This window comes from Pterocles gutturalis, unplaced genomic scaffold, assembly GCF_000699245.1.
Source record: "Pterocles gutturalis isolate BGI_N339 unplaced genomic scaffold, ASM69924v1 scaffold5103, whole genome shotgun sequence".
NCBI lineage: Eukaryota > Metazoa > Chordata > Aves > Pterocliformes > Pteroclidae > Pterocles > Pterocles gutturalis.
Genome location: NW_010125361.1, coordinates 15,321 through 42,278, shown reverse-complemented (window position 1 = coordinate 42,278; position 26,958 = coordinate 15,321). Strand labels below are relative to the sequence as shown.

The 26,958-nt window shown below is 39.3% G+C and overlaps 1 protein-coding gene across 4 annotated transcripts in view; it reads right to left on the bottom strand.

Moving 5' to 3' along the window:
* TPD52L1 (tumor protein D52-like 1) overlaps positions 1-22,715 on the bottom strand; it is a 32,793-nt gene extending 10,078 nt beyond the window's left edge. For 2 of the 4 annotated variants that reach the window (XM_010078522.1, XM_010078523.1), the window contains exons 1-3: positions 22,028-22,138; positions 16,355-16,503; positions 6,250-6,351 (exon numbers count right to left, since the gene is read on the bottom strand). In XM_010078522.1, coding sequence (XP_010076824.1) covers positions 6,250-6,351; positions 16,355-16,503; positions 22,028-22,075 — 299 coding nt within the window. In that variant the 5' untranslated portion in view covers positions 22,076-22,138. Of the gene's footprint in view, positions 1-1,321; positions 1,325-6,249; positions 6,352-16,354; positions 16,504-22,027; positions 22,144-22,678 lie in introns of those variants that run through there. The other 2 variants (XM_010078519.1, XM_010078520.1) reach the window with 2 other exon arrangements.
* Positions 22,716-26,958: the final 4,243 nt, after the last annotated feature.

The window sequence follows — 26,958 nt, the reverse complement described above, 5'->3', positions numbered from 1 at the left end:
TTGAGATTCCTTCAAAGCAAAAATTTTCACACACTCCTTCGTTATGCAGTCCACTATTCCATGTGCACAGAACAGCAGAAGTTTTGTCTACTAGAATTTGTGTTCTCTTCAGTAGATCAGACTTAAACAATGTTAACTGGTTACTGTCCCAAAATCCTAACCTTAATCTCATTAAAAAGTATAGGCAAACTGGAATTGTACATGTACATCAGCAGCAAATGTCTTTTTTTTTCCCTCTGGATTTCTTAATCATCTCTCAGTTGAGAATGATATAGAAAAAATAAGGGGCTTTTAATTCCTTAAATGGCATTTTTTAAAATACTTCTTCCTTGCTGAAAATAATACCTGAAACCCTTTGCAACTGTTTTCCAGCTCACAAGAAACTTAATTAAGGCATCAGAACTGGGAGAGGCACACTGATATCCAATATTCAAAGGATGTCATTAAGATTCCAAAGTTGAGAAATGATGAGGCAGACAGGCTCTCCTTCATCTGTGTGTTACTGATGCAGTCTTTTATTACAGACCACTTCAAGGGGACACCTGCCTCGTGCAGTGATCCAGATAGATGGTGCACACGTAATGAACTTACTTGTTTTTCACATATGGTGTGATGCATTATTTACTGCACAATATTCATACCTTGCTCTGAAGAAAAGCATTGATTTCTTCACAGTTATTTACAGGGCTTATCATCATGTATACTGGTGCATCTCAGACATTCATGGATTTATCTTTACAACTTATTTCTTCTTAGACCAGCTTAAGTAATACTGCTGCCATACGTAGCCTCCTTTCACTACCTGCTGCTCCCCGTAACAGCCACCCCTTTCTCCTTACTTATACAGATACTTGTACAGCCATACAATAAGGAAATCTGCATTACTGCAGAGCTCTAAAAACCAGCACAAATGAAAGGGTGAGTGTCAGTAGAAATGAAAGAAGACAACTGCTTCACCCATGAGCAAAAGATGATGTTATGGTATTACATTATGATGCAAGACAGTATTACTATTTGCTTTCTAGGGGATATCAGAGACACAAGAGGTTTGAGAATGGTCATTTTATAGTTTGACAACTACAATACTTCAAGGAATTCAGCTCACAATGAGTTCAGCAACAGTTTTAAGTGCCCAGAACATCTCTAGATCAAGGAAATCCTAGAAATGCACAGCAAAAGGCTACGCAAAGCCTCCACCACCACCACGACAACAGAAAACCCCCCAAAAGGCACAACAATAAAGGCATAGGAAAAATCAATTCCCACATCACTAAAGCAGTTTAATTACACCTGAGCCATCTCCAACAGATACTGGCCTAACCTGCTTCTAAAAACTACCAATGAGAGAGATTTCACAGCCTTTAGAAATAACCTGTGCCCCCGTTCAGCTGCATTTGTGAGCCACTAGCCTAGCACTTGCTAAGCCCCTATCTGCAAAGCTGGCTGGTCAGTGCTCCCTATCTCTGCTTTTGATTTTTTTTTCATCTGTCAATAAAGCACTTTAAGCTTTGCTTCATCCTTTAAAATACTTTTGAATTTTAATCCTAGTGTCTAAAGTGCTTGCATTCCCTCCCACTGTAGTCGTCTGTGGATTTCAAGTGTACACTTGATGCCATCATCTAAACCAGTAACGAAAATGCTGAAGAGTAACACGCAGGTCAGACGCCTGCAAAATCCTGCATTATGGTGAGATACTGAGACCTATTCTTTGAATATAATTTTCAATTCCCCATGCCCTCTTCCTGCTAAAGCAATAACACTTAAACTGTATTTCTCTAGTTCTGTGAAAACAGTATGGCCTCATCAAAGTCAAGCTCTAGCACATCTCCTGCCTCCCCTCTGTCCTCTATGACAGGTGCTCTCAGTTCAAGATAACTGTTCTTGACAAACCCTGTTATGTTTTTGCCATCATGCTATTTTCTAGATGCTTAGAAAATAACAGGTTAATGCATTCCTCCAGTATCTGCTTTGTCTTTCCCAGAACTTCTCTTGCCCCTTTCCAGAGGGATGAACTTTGCCTTCCTCCACCCCTCTGGGACCTAAATATGCCTTCTGTGTGGATTCCCGTCATCCCAGAGAGGCACACTGAACAGCCACAGCCATGCTCCCAAGCTCTCCCTCCCTGCTGTCTTCTGTCTCTTTCCACATGTGCCTTCCAGTTCCTGGTAGGAATGAGGCATTATGTTACTTTCATTCATCTTGAGAGGTGGCTCAACCCAGGCACTGAATTTCAAAGGGGTCTGTGTGATCATGTAATTAAAAAAACAAATGTACAAGACAGTTGAATGAAGGATGTATAAGCAGTATAACTGCTGGCATCCTAATTTGCATGCATGTCTCTGTTAGCTTAATCTTTATACACATTTACTTGTGTAGTAAAAATGTATGCAGTAAGTGTGCATGTAATAGTGTAGTGTATGTAATCTCCTTTTTTTTTTTTTTTTCCTAAAGCAATACAAAAACCAGAAAGTTTCCCACTTGGTATCATGACTTATTTAAAAAAAGGCCATCAGCAGGGCTGAAGCTCTTAAATCCACATAGACAGCTGCAGAGTAGTCCAGCAGTATTGCACAAAAAGATTCAAACTACACTAGTATGGAAAGGAGCAAGGGATAAAGACCCTCAACTGCATATCACATTTGTGCTCTACACAGCAAGAGCCACATCAAAATGTTAGTTTAACCTCTGCTTCTGAGAGATGTGAGCCCCCACAACTGCCCGGTGAGTGAACTGGGACTCCCCTCTTCCCCTTTGCTAGCCTTCTCCATGTCAGAAAATGTTAAAGGAGACAATACGAGTTGGAAGTGGAGGGGCAACAAAAAATCCTGATGGCATATCATTAATCACAAGAGCTACTCATGAAGAATCTATTATCTTAACTGTACTACTAGTGCTTGGTTTGTATCCTAAAGCAGAAGTATCTGTGTACTGTTTTAATTAATACAAAATTTAGAAGATGTAAACTGCTAGTGATTATTCTTGCACAAGATTAATTAGAGAGTTGTGACACTGGGAAGCTGGGGAAAGGATTTGACAATTTTGCCTTTTTCCTTTCTTGTAGATTTCACCCCCTTTAATTCTAACACAGCAAAACAGCACATTCGGGTGAGTCTATCTGGCCTGTTGCTAATATATGATATTTTAGTAATATTTTTAGAGATAATACAAGGTGAAAATTAAGACCCTGCATCTTCAGAACAGAAAAACGTGTTTCATGTGGTGCTCTGTACAGCTGACATAGCAGGCAACCTGGAAAACAGCATTTTGTTTCACAAATAAGGCAGGCTTCATTATTTATAGTCAGGCTGACTACAAGCCCTTTCAAAATCACCATCACCACAGGCAGGGGGCAAAGGCCAAACACAGCAGACTGCTGAGCATACTGAGAATTATGATGATCATTTGGATTTTAGAAATCAGTTTCAGGTGTCTGCTCTGAATGAAAGCAGAACAGGGATTTCCATCTGGACTGCCAGTGGCAACTATCAGCCTTAATGCCTAACCAAGAGAATTAGGCCAGAGTCTGATGTGTGTTTAAATCAGCATTATGGGAGGGGACAGTGATTATCCATATACTAGATCACTGAAATAAAATGATTTGGATTAGGACAAAAGCAGCTAAACAATGAAACAGCTTACTCCCCCAAACACGGCTGGCACTGGAGTGGGAGAGCAGGTCGTTTAAGTGGTAAGGTTTACAGCGTGACCCCACACAGAACTGCACCTGCCCAAGATGAGCCAAGATCTTAGGCCAGCTTTGTGGCTAAAGGAAGTATACCGACCCTTACTCCAGATTTAGGATGTTCAGAAGATGCAGAAGGCCCAGGCCATGCCATGCTTTATGTAACTATGGGATGCTGGCTATACCACTTGCTGCTTCATTATCAAGTGTCTGGAAAACTCTCCCCCAAGACCTTAACTGAAAACAGTAAGCGTCCACAAAAAATGGCAGTGCTGGTAGTCCACATTTTCCTGAAAGATTCCCAACCAAGCTCAAGGTAATAATTTTGGTCAAAGAAAGCTACTAGAAACAAGCTTCTCAATTAATCAAAATGCTTATGGACTTAGCCTCTGCTTTGAGCACTTGGCTAAAGGGCTAATGGGATAAATACCCCATGGGATAAATACACCCATCTGCTTTCCAAGTGCTAGTCAGAAGTATGATCATTATGGGGGTGGGAGTTAGTACTGAGAGGTTGGACAAAGGAATTTGGTAGCCGTAATTAATTAAGGGAAATATTTAAGGAAAAACATGCTCTATTACAGTGAAGACTTTCTGTCTTTGCAGATCATCTCTTACCCTACACAAAACACAAGCAACAGGACCTGAGAAGTACTGAACTGCTGGAATCATCCTTCCCTCTATAGTCAAGAGCTACTGTTCAAGGTATTTGGCACACTAACTCTTTGGTCACTGCTGTAGGATCCAAAGGATGGAAGCACCAACAGGACCTGTTCACTGAGCAGTGGGCTTGTCTTTATTATAGGAGAAAGTGTAATAAAAGAACAGGAAAAGAAATAGAGTGCATTTCTCAAAAATATACAATACAACTATGAATACAGGGAAGGCAGTAAGAATAAACAAAGGTAGCAAAAAGGCTTGCAAAAGCAACTCATGCAACTGAAGCCTCAGCCTGGAAAAGAGGGAACTGAAGGGCAATATGATAAAACCACAGGAAACCATGAGTGATATGAAGGACAGCAGAAGGACTACACTCACTGTTTCTCATAATAGAAGAGACAGAAGGCACTGAAGGAAGGACGAGGGAGACTCAGAATAGGGAATGAATGAACAAACAAATAAACCACACACTTTAACACAAAACTGTCTGTTCATCCGGGGAGACATAAATGCCAAAAGCTCATACAAGTTAAAATTAATTAAAAAAAAAATAAATTCATGAAGAAAAACCCTTCAAAGACTATTCGATGAAAGCTTAAACCTCTGTTTTAGAATGTTTTTGGCTCTCAGATTGCTGAATGCTAGAAAAATGTACTCAGAAAATGTAACTGCATGCCTGCTTGTTCTTATATCCTTTTCTGGGCATATACTACCTATGGATGTTTAACTGTATTGAGTCAAACAATTTTTAGCTTATATTCATACCCTGGTTGCAAGTCACTCGCTAGATTTCCATTTTAAACTGCATTGTGGAAAAAGACATTGTAAAGCAGATCACACAGTGATGAAGATTTTCCTTTTTTTAGTTTCACCTAGAAAAACAGTAGTACTTCTGTGGAGGCTTTATTAAGCTGTATGTAAAATGTGGATATGAAGGAGGGACTCTAAAGATTTACGATTCAGATTAAAAATAAGAATGTGTAAAAAATAATTTCTAACTGCCAAGAACTATGTTTCAGCCATTTGCAGTAAAAAAACCTATATAAATTTGAAATACTGCAAAATGGACTCACACAGTTCTTAGGATATGGTTACCTCACAAATTAAAAAATTACCAAAAAAGTGAGTACATACCAACATCTTGAATAAATGAGATCCTAATTCTGCAGCTCAAACAATATATTGTAGAGTTACCCATGTCCATTTATTTAATTACAAAAAACCAACTTCCTAATACACCTGAGGAGAAGTTCTGTAATCCTACCACCAAAGTGCTGGTTTACAGTGTACAATTTCATTTATACTCTAATTCTGGGAAACTTTAGCATCAACATGTGTAAAGATACATCAACATATAAAGCCTGACATTTAAGTTCCATTTAAGTGACAGTTCTCGTGACCTGAACCCTTCTTACTTTCATCATATCATTTTTATAGATAAAACTGCAGAACAAAACTTTGCCTTTGTACATCTTGAAAAAGCTGACAAAAATAGCTTGACATATTTTTTGATCTATCTTTCCACAAGGAGCTTCAAGGCAGGCTTGTTTTCTTCAGATGATGTTGGTCTCCAGAATCCATGTATGAATAAAATTGGGTTAATAAAGATCTAACAGCAATTTTTTTTTTGTTCCATTTTACTTATACATTTCCTTGAGCTTGCAAAGTCATTCCAAAAGGATTTCAAATTGCACTTTTTTTTTTTTTAAACCAGGACTCAAATAAGAATTGTATCTTCATTCATCATTAATCCTACTTTTTGTTTGACACCATTAATGTTATAAAATACTATGACTACAAACCACTTGAACCTTTAAAACATTAAGGTAGAAGGAAAAGAAGAGCTGACAGATGACTTATACTTTTTGTCCTCAAAATAAGACCAGAGAAGCAGCAGGTCCCTATACCTCATATCTCCGAACTTCTTGCTGATAGCAGTTCCCACATTGCTGATAGCTGCTGTTGCTTTTTGTCCTGCATGGCTCAGGGTCTCGTGTGTTTTCTTGTAACTGGAAACAAAAACCAGAACAGAAACAGTGGCAAGTATTAAAAAAGAGAGGCTAGAATACCCTGCAATTAATTCACTTTTCCCTTATTTCCACATCTTAAAGTCTCATCCAGTGAAAGGTTAAGAAGTGTAATAGCTGTAGCACAAAGGAAATTACAAAGATGCCTGCTTCTGCACAGCTTCCTGACTGCAGTTTAATCCTAATGTGAGCAAAACACTCTCCAGAGAAATCCTTCACTGCATCTCTCCTCTTTGCAGGTAACATCCCCTGAGTGGGTCAGCGCATGCTGTTTAAAAGTAGAATATAGCGATTTGTTGAATACCTGTTTGATACAATTTCTATAAATTTACATTAAATAAGCATTCCCACAGCAGACACTGACTTGGTAGCAAAATCTGCTGTCTAATGCACAGAAAAGAATCAGGACATATACAGGTCTGCTCTTCCATGCGTATACATAGGAGATATATTTAACAGGTACATTTCAAAATCGTTTGTTGATATTTCAAATTAGACAAAATTGATCAAATCTGTTTCCATATGCTACAATTTTTCTTCTTAAAAAAATTATTTAAAAGAAGAAGGTTTTGAAAGAGACAAAATATGAAAAAAAAACTAGACAGTGAATGCATATTCTAAATAGCACTGAATCCTTTTAGAAGTTACTAATTTCATGGACAGCATACACACTCAAACACAGAATCATGTTAGTTTCCTGATCCAGAATATACACTCTGACCCACATAGACTCTTCAGTGCAGTTAAGTTACATTCTTACAGTAATCAAAGCTTTTCTGCACAGATGTTTTTTGCTAAGTAAACTAACTCTGAGCATGTCAGAGGCTTCCTTCCGAGTAAATTATCTGATACTCCCAGTGACACAGACAAGCTCAGAATTAGAAGTACTGACCTAGTAACAAAAGGAGAATACATTATAACCCATCTTGTATCCTGTGGTGTTCATTGGCAGGCAAGAACTGAAGAAATGATCATGAAAAATTCAGAAATACAATTCCAGTGGTTCTAATTCTCCTTTGAACAAATTTGGTAAGATTGTAGATGTGTACCAAAAAACACTGGAGATTAATAAAAAGAATCCCACTGCCTAATTCCTGAAACAGTGTATTTTCTTCTTACTTTTTGGTATATGAAAGCAATATAACTTTGTGGAGGCAGGTGGGGATAAAAGAGAAGATTAATATTTGCAACACGGCAACAACACATTTTATGTCGGGTCCTTCTAGCTGTAGCAGTACCTTATTGCTGAAAGTCCCCTGTTGAGGACTGTGTTTTACAAACCACAGGTCAGAAGGCAGATGCCAAGTACTGCTCTACATTCTTTCAGACAACAGTCTATCAACAATTAATTTTTCCCAACACAAATACTTTATGTTTTTAAGCCACAAAATCTTTTACAGACTATTGACCTAAAAGGTTCTAAAACTGCCAAGTGAAATGGCTCCTTCTATGAAGGTGCTTGTCTCTGTTTTCACCTACTAGAAAGGCAGTCAACAGGGAACAACTTAGACCAGGGTACCAAATCTCTAGAAACCTAGAGTTAGATAAACTGAATCAATCACATGCACAATGTTGAATGACAACAAGGGCTAAAACATTGCAACAGCGACAGAAGGAGCACAAATTGTAATTAGAAAGGCAGGAGCAGTGGTTACGCCCGTTTTACTTCTGGCAGAAAACAAAGACGACCACAAAGATTGCCTTCACTGGGTCTCCTTGCTCCTTGGCCCTGCTGTCTGTTCCCAGACACAGCAATATTGCAGTGCTCTTATTCCGCTGAGGCTTCATTCTCCAGCTTAACTAGTTTCATAGCTCTGTCATTCTCTTTCTGTCAGTGGACATACTCTCATGTAAACTATGGTGGGATGAGACCCTAAAATAGACATTACTGCTGCTTCAGTCAAACTATGAGCATGTAGCTTTTCAATAAGTGTTGCCTATGAAAAAAAAAAAAAAAGGATTTAATGCCTGTGGGGGTGTGTGTGTGTATATCTATATATCTATATCTATATATATATAAATAGACATAGGCATTTCTTAAAATGCCTTCATTATTGCATACAAGTCTTTAGGCATTCTCCTAACAGAAAAGTTTCCTATACCATTCAGCTCCAGTGGAATTTTGCTGATGACAAAATTAAGTCCAAGACTTGGCTTCCAGGTCTAAAAGGTCCTTGGTAGCAGAACCTCTTTATGTACAGGTTGACTGTGCATAGTAAAATACTTTGCAGATATCCTTCTGAATTCATTTTTTGAAGAAGACACACTGGAGTTCATTTTATTCACAGGCATATTTTGCTTTAGGAAAAAACATCTCCACATCTTACCTTTCTGCTGCAGGTTCTTCACACTGCCCAAAACTGTTAAGAGAATAGTCCCAAACACCCTATTACAGCAGACAGACTCAACTTTAATTGCGAAACATTAGAGTCCTTGATGTATTTTTGAACATCGCATTCTTCAGAACACACTTTCTGAGAACTGACTGACGAGACAGACTTTGGCATTCTGACTAATACTGTGTTTTGTCTATAAATCCCACAAACCCAACAGCCTCCCCAGTATTTCCACTAGCAAGGAAGACAGAGCCTGCATTTATGTTCCTAATGCTTTTGACATTACATAACAGCATAAATCCAGCTAAGGCTGTTACACAACTGGTCTTTTTTCAGCACCAACCTCAGCAAAAATGACCTTTGACGTGAACCCCTCCTCCCTTTGGCAATGCTGAAGAAGAGCTTTAAGGAACAACAAAATAACAAAAGGTAAAAATGCAGCGCAACAGGCAATACTTGTCAGCAGAGACAAGAAACAGTAATTTGCATCTTAGTAGACCTCACTGATAGTTAGCTTAAAAGTCAAGTCCCACTCATTCCTGCCTCTCCACCATTATGCATTCTTCATAATTAATCTTTGCACAGAGCACATTGCTTTCCTGTAGTTAGTTATGCTCTGTATTGATATACAGCACAGTATTTTGGTTCAGGTATTTTTTAATCATCATGGCTATGTCGTATTTACAACATTCATTTGATACCTTGCCAAACAATCTGGCAACAATGATCTTCAACATTTCTCTCTGGACCTCTGGGAATCTTCTCAGTTGTATTAATAATCTGAGCCAGCAGTTTTCATACATTTAATACAGAGCAGTTTGCAGTTTTGTCTTAATGTACTGAACATCTGACACATTCAAAAACCTTTAAGAGCAGAAATAAAGTTGGATACTCCAGTTAAGACCTACTAACATTTACTCCTTGGAAAAAGTGCTATATGTATGGATTAAGTCCTCCCAACACCACCAACTGCTCCAACATGGTAAGTCATCTACCACACCTGCACACTCTCATCCTTTGGGCAGCCACTGCAGGCAGCCGCTGGGCAAGTACTGACAACCCAGCTCATCAGGACAGGTGACAGCATCTCAGCAGGCAGTCAGCCATCGGCTGAATAAACTCAGTGACCCTGAACCTTAAGGCAGAAATGCTCCAGCAGAAACAAACTCAGAGAATTCAGGACACAGAGTTTAAAGAAACACCAGCTTCCATACAACCTGTAGTGTTCGTTTTTACACAAATACATCATTAGGCTCTGTGCCTTTCTTACACTAATACAAAGTCACCATAACCTCCCCGAGTTTAACAGCATTGAGCCAGATGGCCAGTAGCGTCAGTAAAAGTAGAAACAGGCTACTTGATTTATGCAGCTACAGTAGGAATGCCTTATCTGGTTTTGTGGCATTTAAACGTACTCCACAGCACAGAAGAATTGCTGGTAGTGGCTAACATATTCCATGCTTTTCACCTAGCACTTAACAGTAAATATTTATAATGTACTTCATAGACAAGAAACATTAACCAAACACGGTATGTGAATTGCTGTCACCACTGTAAACTTGTAAATAAAACTCAACTGTGTCATTTTGAACATTACCTTCTTATGACATTAACCTGAGAATTTCATCCATCAACTTCCGATTATAATTTGGTTTTTAAAGTAGGGTATTTCTTTGCTCAACAAGCAATTGTTTATAAAACTGATTATTAGAGGTTATCATAAAATACGCTGATATTGCAGTTATATTCTGATAATACATCCAATACACATTTAAAAGAAGCTTTAAAGGTAACTCATATCTCCAGTACCGTAACATATTAATTAGGCAAACTAGATTTGCAGCATATTTTGACTACTTTTTCACCTGACACTTTCCCATACTGCATTTAGGCTGTACTATCATACGACAACCAGGTCTCACTATCTGATTTTTACAGCCAGTGAATGCAAAAGAAAGAAGATACTGTTTCTTACAACACAACGTGTGAAGTAAATAGTGCTTCATACAGAGCATAGCCAGGCAGCAGACATATAGAGAGGTCAGAGAACTAGACATTTAAATGACCAACATCATCTGCAGGGTAAGACAGAATAATCACACTGTGTGTTACTTGATCTCATCTCAACTCAGTACAGAACTGCCCATCAAATGGCAGAATTAAATCTAACCTTCCTTCATAGGTGCAACACATGGGTTGCTGACAGAAGCAGGCTAAAAATACAATATTCACCTTTTGCATGGCAAGCTGCACATTCAACCTACTACAATAAATTATAAAGAAATTAAATTCAGCTTCTTTAAAATTAGTACATCTGCTAATTATAATTAGTACGTCTTCTTTCAGCATTGTGCTTCTCCATCAATGCTTGCTGGCAAAATCAATCCATTTGAAAATCCCTCTTCTGTGATAAAGCTTACATAAGATGCAATAAAATGCAAACAATTAACAACAAAACCATACAATAGAGCAGAGCCTGGTAGCACAAGCTATGCCCTATGGAGCTTGCTTCTAGTTTTCAAGCCATTAGTCAGCTTAAGAATAACATTTTTTGAATCAATGTAGAGCCTCTGAAAAACTCTCAGCTAGAAAACTATTTTTCTGTCAATTTTCTGGGAAAAACGGGACTCAGCACTAACTCAGTTATGCTAATGATCTAATAAACTAAATGTATATATCAATGGCAGATAACTTGTACATAAAACATTCTCTTTCATTTTGCATATTGCCATTTTGCCCTCAAATGAACTCTAAGGTATTGTGGAGTGGTTTTTTTCTAGTGGTCACCTGAAATCCATTCCAACTTCAAAAACAAACAACAGATGAACTTTTTTAGACATTTTTCCCTTTTTCAGGTACATTAAGAATTAATCAAAACTGTGCTGGTACTTGGAGGGGTACATATGCCTATATCAGTCAAAGGAAGTATGTCCCAGGTAGGTCCTCTCTCACAGAGAGAGGAAGGGCAGAGCTGAGGGAACCAAACCTCTGCAGGTTGCAGGGGAGCTGCCTGCAGCCAGAAATCTGTGTGTGGCACACAAAGATGATTGTTGAGTAGGCTGGAGAGAGTCACAAGTCAGGAAAGGTGCCAGACCAATGTGAGAAATATTCCGTGCTGTCCTGCATTGTAATATTCAAAACCTTGGGAAAAAACAGGGATACAATTGTTTGAAAGGCACTATTTGTGCAGTGTAGCATAGAATAGGGGAAAAACAAGAAGTTGTGGTACGGTTAATCGCCAGGTAAAGAAGCCATAGTATATTGGCTTAAGCACAGACGAGCTTAAGACGTTCCAGACTGAAACGTCACAGTTTATCACACCTTAAACTATGCCCATAACACTGTCTATGGGCTCTGTACTGTACACCAGATCAACAAAATTACACAGATTAAACACATCCCAGCCTCCCTTTTCCTTTCTCCCCCTTTCTCCCTTTTCTTCCTCTCCCTCCTTTTTCTTCTTTCTTTTTCTCCTCCCTTTCTTTTCCTTTTCTCCCTCTATTTCCTCTCCTTTTCCTTCTTCTCTTTAGTTTTGCTTCATTTCTGTTTTTTCTTTCCCTTCCATTCCTTCTCATTTCCTTTCCTTGTCCCAATCCCCTTTACCACTGACCCCTTCCTTCCTGGATATTTTTAATCCTAGTCATTTCAGAGACTGCAGTTTACACTCAGGCCTTCCCTCCCCTCCTTACAGTTACATATACATATACACAGGTATCTATAACATAAGTGTATGTATTTTCTGGTGCACAATCATAGTTACGGTGTTTTTTTCCTGAGAAGCCAACACTATAATCACTGATCTGGAACAGATCACCTGACATTGCTGGGGAATTTCCAGTAGTTGAAGCTTCTGGTGTAAACAAGTGGACATACATCTTTTAAGAAAGGGACAATGAGAATAGACTTGGGTTAACTTCTTGAAGTCTTTTCTCCAACCTTAGTTTCCATTACACCACCCTTCCAAGTTCAAGGCCAGAGATACATCTGGAAAAGCGGTAAAAAAATTGCCTTTGAATAAAGCATGAACATTGCCTGGTCTGACTCATAGCACACAAAGTCAGAGAAAGTGAGAGGCTCCCTTTCCTTCCATATAGCACAGGCTCACAAGCAGGTGATGTGCTTGTTAAAGTCAACATGCCTATTTCTTAACTTACAAAACTGCTACATTTACTTGCAAATTTACAAAAGAAAATGTCAAAAGGTGATTAATACATTGCAATGAACAAAACCACCCACATTTCTTTTACTACCCCTCAGTACATGTGTGGGAACATGGTATACTGAATTCCTAAAAGTCACAGTAGGATGGCAGTTGTCCACAAATTATATCTGACTTCTTAAGAAAATTCTGAACCTCTGGAACACATTACTATATATTTAAAGTTACACTAATGAAGACTGCAGGTACAGTAGATTGTAAGTCTAAAATACATGCAGCGCAACTATTACTTTCTATTTTCTCATCACCTCGCAGAAATTTGAACTACAAAACATTAAGTTCCTGCTATTTGTGGAAACCCATACAATTGTCCTCAGGTTCCCTATCAGCAGAACTCAGCTTGCCACATAGTTTTCAACCAGTAGCCAACTAACAGATTTTTATTCTGTCTCTGGAGGAAAAGTCCAAGCCCATGTTGAATGCTTGTCCCAAGTATCAGGTAAGTATTCCATGTAAGAGCAAAGCAATACTGACACCTTCCTAAAATGGCTTCAAAAGACAGCCACCACCTGAGAAAGACCTGAACAGCATGTCTCCTAGACAGTGCCTGGAGCTAGCTCTTGATTATGGTCACTGATTCATGAGATTTTCTGTTTCTACAAGTGACAATTCTTGTCTGTAAAGGGAAATGATGAAAAGTAATTTTGAAAACACAGCTTTGTGACATTCCTATCCTAGATCACATTCTTGCATGAGTCCACTTTCCATCACACCAAAGGCTTCCCAGTCCCTTGGTTGGAATCACTAAGTATATGGGCTTTGAGACATTTTGTTTCATTACTACAGCTGTCAGGGAGAGAATGGGGTTTCCTTAAGTTTTTAGCCTTTCTAATAATTTATTTGCCATGCTAGAATTGCTGCTTAGAGTGCTCTGAATGTCTGGAGATATCAATTAGACATAAGGAAGAAATTCTTCACTGTGCGGGTGGTGAGACACTGGAACAGGTTGCCCAGGGAAGCTGTGGATGTCCCATCCCTGGAGGTGTTCAAGGCCAGGCTGGATGAGGCTTTGAGCAACCTGGTCTAGTGGGAGGTGTCCCTGCCCATGGCAGGGGTGTTGGAACTAGATGATATTTAAGGTCCTTTCCAACCCCAACCATTCTATGATTCTATGATTTGAAAGTGGTTTTAATTTCCAGAAAAGCACAGCAGCTAAAAAACCCAATGAGACTGAGTGAAAGCAAAATTTGCCTCCTTACAAAAAGGTCTTTTTAGAATTTAAAATTACTAATTGTATATTCAGAAGCCTAAAGTACAGGCATGTAAATATTTTGAACTTTTATTTTTTAAAACAGGCTTTTCAGCCTTACTAAATCAGAGAATCTTGGTGAGTAATGCTGTCCCATTGCTACTTTGGTGCAGCAACTATGACTTAACTTATCCATTCTGAAGAATGCTGGATTACCACGATTAGTACTGGCATCAGTGTACTAGCATGAGTATCAGCCAGAATTATAAAGCAGTTGGACCATGGACATCAGACTTTCAAGGGCACAAATGGACTCCTGCTGCTCAGTTCCACATAACAACTAAATGCTCATTACCTAATGGCTTGTTGTTTTTGAAACTCATCTTAAATAAAAAGTAGCAGCTACCACGCTGATAAAGTCTCCTAAGTCTCTCTATACTTGTGGAAACTGTTAACATAGTGAAGATAAAATGAAAAGCTGTCTTGGAATTTGCTACCAAACTTCAAGTAAAAATGAAAGTTTTAAAAATTTTGCTAGTGTCTCCTAGTAACTCCAGCTCAGGTGTCTTCTGCCCCTCCTCTCTTCTAAACCTCAGTGCCTCTAGACTGTCCTCTCCTAGCACATGCCAGACATTCTCACTGAGCTAGCATGGGTGCCCCTGTCAATACCATGTCATGAGAAATAGGACCTAGCTGAGAAACTGTCCAAAAGTTAGAAACAGGAAACATACAAACTGCATTTCCTATTAAGGGATTTATACCTTATTTGACTTCTCATTAAAACAGAAAGAATTATTATTTTTTCCAAGTCTCTGTCAGGCCCTTGAGTGCACCAAGGGGCACTGGAAACTCTTCCCTGCGGCTCCCATGGGTTTGGCCGCCTGGGCTCAAAGCCAGCTCTGACACTTTGGAACCGTGTAACCTTGGGTAAGACTATGGTGACAGTGCTGTGCGAGAACTGACTTTCAAAGCTACAGAGAACAATTAAGCACCAAATTCTTGTCCTCTTATTGTTAATAATCTTTTTAAGCTCTCCATCTCCAGCATTTGGTCTGATGACCAGAATCATAATGCATTTTTCAAGTTCCTTGTTCATTTCCTCTGCTATATTCAGTGCACTGATTTTTAGTATAATCTGTTGAAGGCGGAAGGGAGTTCTACTATGGAGGGTATCAGTAACTAGAGAGCAAATTACTGCCTTAAGTTTAATTTGCTTTCATGGCAGTAAAGCATTCAACTGGAATGACTTCCCACACACCCTTTTTTAAAGGTAACGTTTCCAGTGAATAGAGGTGGGTGGATATTCAGATAGCTTCTAGCAAGGTAAGTTTATTTATTTATTTTTTTAAACATAGATAATTCATTCTTATTTAGATGCTAGAAGCAAGGTAACATTGGCAGATTTTGAGGTTATTTCTTTTAGCTTAAGGAATCATTAAAAACATCTTTAAAAGGATATTTACAAAGACCATAACTGAGCTTTTCTAATTAACATTTTGCTACAAAGGAAAGGTTTTATGTAACCTGAATGCAGTATGTTTGCTTAGTTAAAGCTGTTTGATAGGTGTTGTTTCAATAAGGTTTGCACAGTGCTCTAAGGTACTGCAGGACTGCTCCTTTGTGGGTGATGCCACTGCCCTGCCTGCCTTGCTGTCCACTCCCAGCTCAGGTCTGTTGTGAAGCAGCTCACTCTTGCTTCTCCCTAAGAGTGTCAAATCCAGTTGTCAATTGGAAAAAAATTAAATAAAAATCGAATAACTTTTCAGACAGCACTTGATGAAATGTGGGTGGTTCTTTCTACCAATGTTGCTATTAATTCAGCCCAAAAAGTTTTAGAGAAATATAGTATGTTCATATTTGTAAGTATAATGATCACCCCTTCACTAATTATCATGGCCTTCCTATAGCTTTGGAATTCATAGTTTTATTCACCATTTCTCTCAGTGATGGTCCATCAGAGATACAGAGCAAAAAGTGTTTAAAGCTTACAAGTAACACTACTTATCCTGGGTTTGAACATTTTTTTGTGGCAGATTCAGGATAGGTCTTATCACTATGTTCACATGTATATTTTTAATTCCTTCCTTATGTGAGAAAAAAGGCTTGCACTGGCAGTTCTTGCCATCTACTCCACTCAGCAGGTATTCCAATTGCTAAATTTCATACCAGGGCTCATGAAGACAATGCCCCCAACATGCTACACAACATACAGGAATGAATTTGTACAAGGTCTGTACTCACGCAGAAGTTGTCTGCATATCATGCCAGCTTTTGCTAAAGTTCTGCTTCAGTTCATTCATCAGACTTATGCCAAGCTTTTGTTTAATTTCAACCAGGTGTTTCTCTTTAGCTGCTAGCACTTGCCGCAAAGTAGAAATTTCATCCTCTAGCTGAGAGACAAAAAGAGGGAGAACAGAGAAAGGTGTTAGCCTGTTCCCACAGACCGATAAACACATACTGTGTCAAGAGATTAAATGACTTGCACATAAACTTGCATTTTTTTGTAGGTGACTAGAGAGGCAGAGAGAATCAAGTGCTTGTGGAGATCACAATGACATGCTCAGAACAGAGCTGACACTATATTAAACGAACGTCTCAAACTGTGTCACCTATGTGCACCATCATACACAGGCATGTGACAAGAGAATTCTCCAGTAAGGAGGTGACTATTGAGCAACTTGACCAAGATCTGCCTTAGGGCATTAGGAGTCTCAAACATCAGCCTTCACTCGCTTGTGAAGTGGGAAGAGGGAGAACAAGAGAAGACTGGATAACTCGGGCAGATATCTCTCTTTGAATGCACAGGGTTCAAACTTCATATTTGCAGCTTCTTAGTCTTCCACTTACGAGAAAAATACATGAAAATTCTTAGGAGCAGGTTAAAAAAAATTGCATGATAACATATAACTTGAGAGTATCATAGAAAGTTACATCCTTGTCACATGAGTTTTATCTATTTTTTTAGGCCCTACATATTTTAAAATACTAAAATAAGAATATATAGCACATGGACTGTTAACATGAGTGAACAGGTCCTACCCAAAAGCATGGAATGATTCAGAAGACACAGCAGATTAGTCTTTTCAGAGCTCCTAGTCATTAACCCAACTGTGAGATTTCAAGTTGTAAAGACTCTACTCAGCCCAAACAGAGGGATCTCATTTTCCCCTCAGTGGATGTTATTTGAAACATTTAAGCCAAGCCAGTGTTTTAGCAAAGCAAGGACCGGAACACTTGACTGAGAGTAGGGACTGCTGAATCAGCCTGCCACTGGCTCAGAATCCTCCCCTTGGGCAGCACTCCTGTGAGCAGGGGTTTGCGTTCTTCATCTGAAAGCCTCGCGAGCCAATTATACAAGCAGCACTCAGAGGTACTGAAGCTAACGAAGGCAAGTGACACCAGAGCAGCTGCCTTTCACTTCAGGTTTAGAAGTTCCCTTACCAACTGTGTTCCTTCCTCCATATGTTAATTGCATAACATATGGTAATGTATCTGCTGACCATATGTTAAGATCCCTGGAACCACAGTCTCCCTGTGATTTAACTCCATCGGCTGCAGGGAATGAGGCAAGCACCAGCTGAACCACTTGCTGACCTCCAGAGCTATATTTCGGAGGTCAATACCAGCATTATTTTTATTATACACCCTCATGCATTCTGCTTCCCTGTAAAACTGGCTGCAAGCTCATTGTTCCTGGAAAAGTCTCACCCTTGAATCCCCCAGCTATCACTTTCTCTTTTATCACTAACTGCTAAATTATTCAAGCAGCTCAGGAATCAAGCAGCAAGACTACGAACACAAAGCAAAATCATGACCTCAGTGAAGCAGATACCAGCATTCACCGATGGCTGGGATGCCAATACTTCACTGGCAGAATACGTAACAATCCAAAATTGCTTTATTCCTTCCCCATATCCTTTATGCTCCATTATATTCTTAACCTGTAAATAAAACACTGTCAAGAGGCAGCATGAGTTTCTCTTTTAAGAGGATAACTGGTTAAATGCTTACAGAAAGAAGAATTCACAAATGCCAGCATTTCTCAGGCACCAGTTCAGAGCTCCCTTTAGTTGTTTCCCACCCACAGCAAACCCCAAGGCTGCCTGAGAAACTCTGCTAAAGAACTTAACTTAAACCCACACCAGGATGCTTACATGTACTTAAACATTAATGCTTTCCATATGGGCTAGCACTAGGCTGATCATTAGGTACCTGGCTATGTAAACATTCAAGGGCTTCTATTAAAATCACTTTCCATCTGTTCCATTGAATAGACACCTAAAGCTGTAAAGCCCTAAGCAACCATTAACAATGTAAATTACTTTTCTTTAGAAGATCAGTCTGGTTTTGATTTGATAAAATCCTCCTCAAGTTCCATCATTTTAAAATAATAGAAGTTACAAAGCCTCCCTTAAGTGCTCAGATATCAGTGACCAAAGACTGGGAAGTAGGCAGAAAGGATTAGGCATCCTGAAAAGCATTTAAGCATAATTCGCATGGAAGTCAGGCATCACCTGCTTAGGCATTTTTGAAAAGTCTGCTGTTATAAATGCAGACTCCATTATGAAACTAGGGCTTAAGTCAACAGAAATACAAGCTTCTAGTTCACATGTTTACATACCTTCCAAGTGCATCAGAGTCAGAAGAATATAGATGCATCACACAGGGACAAAGTTCCCTTTTCCCTTTTTGTGGGCTTAGGAATCAGAGTTAATAGCTGGTTTTCTTTTCTCTAGTACTGTGTGGGACATGCAAAAGCAAGGAAAGGAGCTGACCTAAGACATTACAGTTCCCATGAGGAGCTGACATGAGTAACATGTAAATCACACAAAGGAAAAAAAATCCACAATTACAGATAGATCTCTCTGAAATCTGGGACTGACTAATAATATGGAAGGAAGACAGTGAAGTCCAGGTAAGCCCAGCACACAAACACAAAAAAGGATTTTCCTTTGTTTTGTCTTTTTCTGTTATTTTAGGGCAAATTTTATGTTTTAGGGGGTCAAACATCCTTTTAAGATGGTGGTATGCCTGAAAAAACCCCACCCCAGTAATTCTCCAATACATAACCCATTTTTTCCAGTAGACGCAAAACAGCTCATAAAAAACAAACCAGAAAGTCCTTAAGTGGTAAAATGGAGCATTTTGGATCAACCACTATTAATGAAAAACTATGTCAGTTGGTATTATCTATATTCTGAGATACAGAGTACTATGTAAAATGTGGAGGTGGAAAGATTCAGCTATTGGTTGGAATGCTACTGATGAATGGGTTGAAGGGTAAGCTGAGTAGTAAGTTGAGTATTTATTATGCTAGTTTTAAGGATCAAGGCAGTAAGCAACTAAAATATTAAGGGGCCCCAACAGAAAACAGAAGCCAGTATAGTTAAATGTGTACTTTAAGTTAGACTAAGCATCCTTTTTCCCTACCATTATATAACCCAATGTGCCCTGGCCTGGCTGTTCACACAGCCCTCCTCATCAGGGGGAGGTTAACCAGGTAAAAGCCATCACAGAAGGGCTATTTTTAAGCTAGATCAGTTCCTGTATCCAGTGCAGAGAGGTGTGCAAGTACCTGTGCCAGCACAGCATGGGGGGCAGGAACAAGCGGCTGGAGGTGGAGAAGAGAGGAAGGCAGTGATCAATTAAAGCAGTACTAGCAGTATACCCGTTGAGGTCATGTACTGTGGTATGTGTCACAGGCATACATCACTACCAAAAGGAAAGCAGCATATTTGGGTGAATGACACCCAGAGACATCAAGGACACTCAAAAAATAAAATCAGCCATAAATTTGCAGAAAAAGGTATTCACATCTTTCCTCAAACTGTGAATAAACATGCAGTTACACACACAGCTGAACTTAGAACCTGTGCATCAGCTAGAAAGCTTGTAGATCAAACCAGACAGCTGTTTTTGTGAAGGTATGGGAGGGGGAAGACAGCAAGGACTAAATGACTACTTTGATGAGCGTAATGGAAGGACAACTGACAGCAGCAAACTAGATAGCTCAAAACCTCAGCCCCCGTCATGACTCAGGAGTCACTGTACCATGCTCATACCGAGGGAGAAAGGGGGAGGGGAAAAAAAAAAAATCTATTCTGCTAACAAGCTTCTGGCCTTATGTAAAGTTTTTGGGCTACAACTTTCTGCTATTATTCTGATGTGTCAGACTGACCTCTGTTAATTCTAATCACTGTTAGAAGTTCCCATAGGAGTTACTCATTTTACTTGCATTGTAGACATTCCAAGGTTTGACTAGAGTCAGAGCAGTGCTGTGTTAGACAGACTATAAATACAAGAGTAGAGCCAGTCCACGCTCTGAAAAGCTTCCTGTACAGAGACTGCTAGCAAGGGAATAGGAAAAGAGGATACAAGAAACCTGTCAGAAAAACACTAGTGTTAGTTCCCCTCATAATGTCAAGGAGGGAAAGAAGAAGAGGAAGAAGACAGACAATATATATAGCAGATACACAACACAGAGACAGAACATATTTTTTCTGTTTAAATACACACACAACAGGTGCTCACAACAGCTCCCCACTATATCAACTATTAAGTGACTGCAGCATTAAGGAAGATTTGAATCTTTCAGAACAATAAGAATAAAGGTGCTCATTCTACAGGCTCGAACAGGCAGTATTACCCAACACATAAGGAAGAAAACAAAACTACCACCAGCAGAGCAGACTGGGGTTCAAAAATAAAGACTAAGAGCTTTTCAAAACACCAGCCAATTCCCACTGGGGTTTTTTATGAAGGACTCAAGGTCTTACACATGTTTTTTACAGTCTTTTCTAAGAATCATAAGCCTCATTTAAGTTTAGGCATTGTTCACTCTCAATTCAAGTTTTCCAAGCCTTTCTTAGCATAATTATCAGGTTTGTGTTTTTTGGTTTTTTTTGTTTTTTTTTTTTTTTTTTTTTTTTTTTTTAAAGCATAAACTGTATGCTAGTAAACTGCTGCAAGCAATTCAGAAAATAATTTCTAGGTCAGTCAAGATCATAAAATTTGAAAGGCAAACTCTCACTTGTGTGTTGGTACATGAATTAAAGCATTTCTACCACTTAGAACTCTCTCCTCCCATACAAATCAGAAAGCAGGAAGGATGCCCAGAAACTCTTGAGATTAATTCTGAGAAAGGTAGACTATTCTCAGATGGTTGCAGGAAGTTCTTTCTTCCTTGTTTCCATCTCCCTGTTAAGTCCCTTTCACCAGAAAAGAGAAGAGAATCACAGAACGGCTGAGGTTGGAGGGGACCTCTGGAGGTCATCTGGTCCAAACTCTCTGCTCAAGCAGGACCACATACAGTCAGTTGCCCAGGACTGCACCCAAAGGGCTTTTTGAATATCTCCAAGAATGGAGACTCCATAACCTCTCTGGGTAACCTGCACCAGTGCTCAGTCACACCCACAGTAAAAACATGTTTCCTGATGTTCAGAGGGAAACTCCTGTGTTTCAGTGTGTGCCCACTACCTTTGGTCCTGATGAAAGGCCAATAATGAACATCCCAACTCCTATCTCGTCACTATGTGATGGACTGAACCATCAGCAGCAGCTTTTTCTTGGAGCACCACACAAAGAATCTTTTCCATCAGGAAACACAACCACTATAAAAATACTATAGATCTAGTAAGAAGAACACCTTTCATTCTTTATAAAGGAAGGCTTATAAATAAAGACACATCATGACTAAAATGGTAAGGTATATTTAACTTTCTCTTTACAATCATCAAGTAGGATATTTAATCTTCAAAAAATATCTAACTAAATTAATTGCTTCACATTATTGTAGCCTCAAATAATTCTACTATAAAGGAAGAGCATGTCTTTATGATGTGTACTTCATCCTACAATTAATACCTTCCAGTTTTAGGAAGTAGAAACAGTAACACATAAATTCAAATTCATTACCTTGGCTAGCTCAATCTTTAACTCTTCTTTTTCTTCTTCAGAAATCATACTGGTGAAATCAACATCAGTGACCACATCTTCATCTGCTTCGTGCAAAGACTGCGTTTCCAACAGGCCTTAAAAGTAAAGAGTTAAAAGGTCAAGACAACCATTATCAATTACTTCAGCTAGGATACTGACCTTCCCTGAAATCTAAGAATTATATGATATTCACATACTAGGAAAAAAAAAAAAACCCACACAAAAAAACCAGAACAATATTTTCCTGCTAAAGGTCATTTGGATTCTGCTCCTCTGCTTCTGAAAAGCTACTGGAAGTATCAGATGTTAATGTCTGCACAGAAGCAATTTAATATGCGAAAGCACCACTCATTCCCAGAAAGCAAACACCTTGGACCCCACTAGTCCCCGATTAAGCATTTCCTTGCTTCTAACAAAACAGAAGAAAAAAAAGGAGAAGAAAAAAAAAAAAGCTTTTTCTTCAAAATAAGAAAGGCGGTTAATGTGAATCACTGATGTGAGCAGTGAAAACAGTACACTGAGTAATACAGGAAGGATATTACTGAGACAAATTTGCTTTACAAGTACCTCTGACTACAGCAGTTTGAGAATCTTACAGATGTACACAGTTTGCAAAAGCAAATGCCATACCAACTGTTTGAATTTTCTCAATATTAGAGGGAAGCATACCTTGATCGCTCTATCTAAACCTGTGAAGGGTGAACAATTATACTGGACCTCCAGTTACTTTCTTCTTCTGCGTGTCCAAGACCAGCATCAGTATGTATGATAACCAAGATAAGCACATACATAAATGTTTGTGAGACATGGGCCTTCCTGATATAAAATACACAGAGGAAACAAAATATATCCTATCTCCCAGTCATTCAGTAAAGGGAAGAACGATTGCTGATTTCCAACCATTAATAGCCTCTCATTCTTCGTTTTCTCTACACAAAATAACACAAAACATGAGATACCAGAAAACATTCTCATGCCTTTGGAACTTGTTTTAAAGTTCTCAGTCTGTTGAAGAAAATTCTGTTCCAGGCTACATCTGGGACAGCACTTTTGCCTGTATTTCTGTTCTTTAGCAGGGTAATCAGCCATCTCAGCTGACTCCTGATATCTGTATACTGTTTAATACAGAAGAAAACAATTTCTTTCTCAGGTCCACAGAGGCCTGTATACTCTATTACACAGAGATTACAATTTGACTTTGTTAAGTTTGGCAGTAGGGAATAGAGGTTACAAGCAGCAAGCCTGGAGTATTCAACAACTTGAAACTGAGTACTTCATATTTTAATGCAGAAAGCAAAACTCTCTCCAGCTTTCTGCAATTTCTTCCACTTAAGAGTCCCCCAGTGTACCTGGATTTCCTGCTGTTTAACAGAACAGAACTGACTTGATTCATACCCTTGACATCCCTGCAGAGCACAATGCGGTAAACTCAGCCTTGTTAATTACAGCCTCCCCTGAGTGGGAACATAAAGAGCAGCAGCAACACAGGTGCTGAACCCCTGCCTGGCACCATAGGCAAGGACAGAGCATCACCCTTAAGCACAAAACCTTCTAAAAAAACATGAAAGCATATAGAATTAGTTGATACCTTAGCTATTACCCAAAAAGTAGGTTTCCAGGAAAACCTAGACTGCTGATGCCACAACAAAAGAAAAGCACATTTAATCAGTAGGAATACTCCCAAATCACCTTTATTAACACCCCTCCGTCTCTAAACACAATTGTTTGGTATTTGTTTGAGGATTAATAGTGTTGCTATGGGAATCAGGCTAAACTTAGTCCCCACGGTCTTGAAGGCAGCATCTTTTTTCATGGATGGAGGAGCAGCAGGGCAGCTCTTGGAAATGCTGGGAATTATCTCAGGGGCAACAGGGCTAAGGCTGAAAACCCTTAAAGAAAGTCTTGGGGTAGATGTCACATGAGGCAACGTAGGAGCAATCGATACTTGAGCTAAAAAGAAGGCAGATCTGTGCTCAAGGGACAGCGTTAGTTTGGGATTGGCTAGGTAAAGAGGCCAGAAGTGCTGGACAATGGTCAGAGACAGAAGCCAACATGGGCCAAAATCATCAAAGATGACTAACAATAACTACACCCAATGGTCAAGTTCAAATTTCAAGATTGAACTGAAATTACAATCCATTCCAAAATAGCAGATGCATGTCAATCTTCTGCATGATCCTCTGCAAACATCATCCAGTGCCAGTCCCAATTCTTTTCTCTTGCTTCTCATCTAAGTCCTCTGAAATCTAACCTGATTCTTCAGTCTTCACTTTCTTGCTCAAGCCACTACCAGAGTTGTCCCTAATGGTCACTGTACCTCCACGAAGGCTTCGCTTCAGTCACCTTACAGTTCCAGTCTGAACATCTCTCCACTGTACTGTGGGTCGCAGTCCTCTTTCAGCCACTCTCAGTTCTGAAACTTCCTTACATGAGCACTGTCAAGAGCAACCTACTCTCTCACTCTTCCTTGCTGTTCTCACTCTCTTATCTTTCCTTCATGATCCTTGTTTTTTCCAGCCACCTGTAGTAGCTCCCAGTCCTGGACTTCACCTTCAGTTGCCATTCTACTCTGTTGAAGACAGCTCACTGGTATCCTCTCAGCATTTATGGCTAGTGACTTCAGTCCTGGGCTGGGTCTACCAGCACAGGCAGGATGCTTCAGTTCTAGCGCCAGGTCATCTGAACTTCTCAGCCTCTTTTCCCCACATGAGCAAGAGAAACTCATTTCTTGACTCTGACCTAAAAAGGTCTCTTCACCAGTGTCTGGGCTACCCTCAAAGACCATTTCTCTAATTTGCCTGTCTTGGTCTTCAGCATAAAAAAGGGAAGAACAAAACACTGAACACATAAGGAAGAAAACAGGCTTCCTGAGGCAGAAGAAATCTCAACTCTTTCCATCTATTGAGAATGTAAATGTAAAACTCTGTCCCTGTGATTTATATCCTAGAGAATTTAGCATCCACAATTTCAAGCAGCTGCACAGCAAAGTCTGCAAGCAAGGTTCCCAAGACTTTGTTGTTCTTAGTCTTTTTTTTTAACTTAGGTGCCTGCCTGTATTTCCCCCCTAATAACCACCAAGTCCTGTATCAGGTTTCAAACAGAGTTAGAGGTCTCTTAAAACAAGTTTAATTAAAACAGTCAGTTGGTAGAGAAGATTTAAAGTGATTTCACAGACGGAGAGAATGCTAGATGAGCTCATCCTTATATGAGGTACCAGAGAAACCAAATAGGGAAGAAGGGTCATTCATAAATTCTGTTCTACAACAACAGAAAAAAATGTCCAAGTTTGTACTTCTGGGTACCACAGTATCCATTCCACCAAAGCACACCTTCCTTGAGGTTCCTACAGCACCTTACCCGGGAGGAGTTCAGCACAGCCTCGGGAGGAACTACAGTATCAACTTGATTCAAGGAAGTCCGACAACCACAAGACACAAAACCACAGGAAATTAGGCTACTGACATTTGCCTACTCATAAGACAACCTGTTATTTTATACACACAGTTGCTGCAGCCATGCACCTTACACAGCTCTTCTTCTTAGTTTCACACTTCTAGAAGGAACTTAACTGCTTTCCAATTCACCTGGAATTAAATATATCTACATAGTACATACCTATATAGATAACTATATTTCTACACATACTCATATCTATAGTTAACATATCTATCTAAAATACAGAATGGCATTTTGATTGGATGTCAAAGGAAAATCTTTCCTGCAGCACTGGAATACGGTAGCTTTTACAGCGCACCTCAATTTCCATTTGCTGATCTCTATGCGAACTCTGTATCTTCCTTTAAATTTAGGCTATCTTAAGCAATAGTATTCAAATTATCATTAGCTGCTTATTAAAATAAGCTTGTTGGGAAGTCGAGAATCTGGTCAGGTAAAATTTCAAGGCTCTGTTTCCCAGTAGCTTACTGAAAGTATGGGGAAGCTGTAAAATAAAACTCACTCTTTCTCCTAATTTACAGGATTAGGGAAAATATTTATTACTTACTCCCAGTTAAAGCTCCTTTTGACAAAACATAGGGAGAATAAAATTTCAAAGTGAAACATTTCGCAATGTCTAAATATTTTCCATATGAAGTGACAAATATATGCCTGGTCAGAATCATTACTGCCAATTTACCAACTGGTTTTATGTGCAGGGAAGTAAAGCAGTTTTACCTGCATGCTCACAAAAGTAAAGACACTAGAAGAACCTACTCTGCTAGGGTTCCTACCCCTGATTATTAAATTTAACTGACTTCACTGCACCGAGACTCACAGTAATTCTAGAACTGCAAGGTATCTGATACTCCCCAGACCAATACATAATGATGCTTTAATCCTGCGAAATGAAAGTCAAGTTCTGTATAGTCAATGGCATTGCTAAAGCAGCAACAATAAGCAGAAGGTTACCAATTAGGACATTACTATATTTGAAATGGAGCACAATACAGGTCAGAACCCACCAGTTTAAACTCGGACTACAGTTGCATCAGTACAAACTTGTTCTCTGCTAGTTCGCAATGCCCAGTTACACAGCTTATCAACTCAGGCACACTGATAATGAAACATACTGCTCTGGAGCCTTGAGCTAGGACCTCTGCTTTGAATCACACGTATACCAGTTACTCAGAGCTTGTGGGTATCTCTGCACTGTGCTACACTGCAAAGACAGCTGAACGTTTCTTGCAGTTACTGCTTTCTCTCTCTCTAGATACTGTCATCGCAGGCGCTTTATTTCTAGAGTCTCCAGACCAAGGGCAGCACTGTGAATGCCTGACAATGACATAGTCACCCTTTAAGGGCAGGTTTCCAAGGAGCAGCCTAGCACCCTGCAGTGCTCTTTTTGCCTAAAGATGCATAGGTATTAATTATGAACCATGAAAGGTTTGGTCACTTCAAGAAGGGAGTTGTAC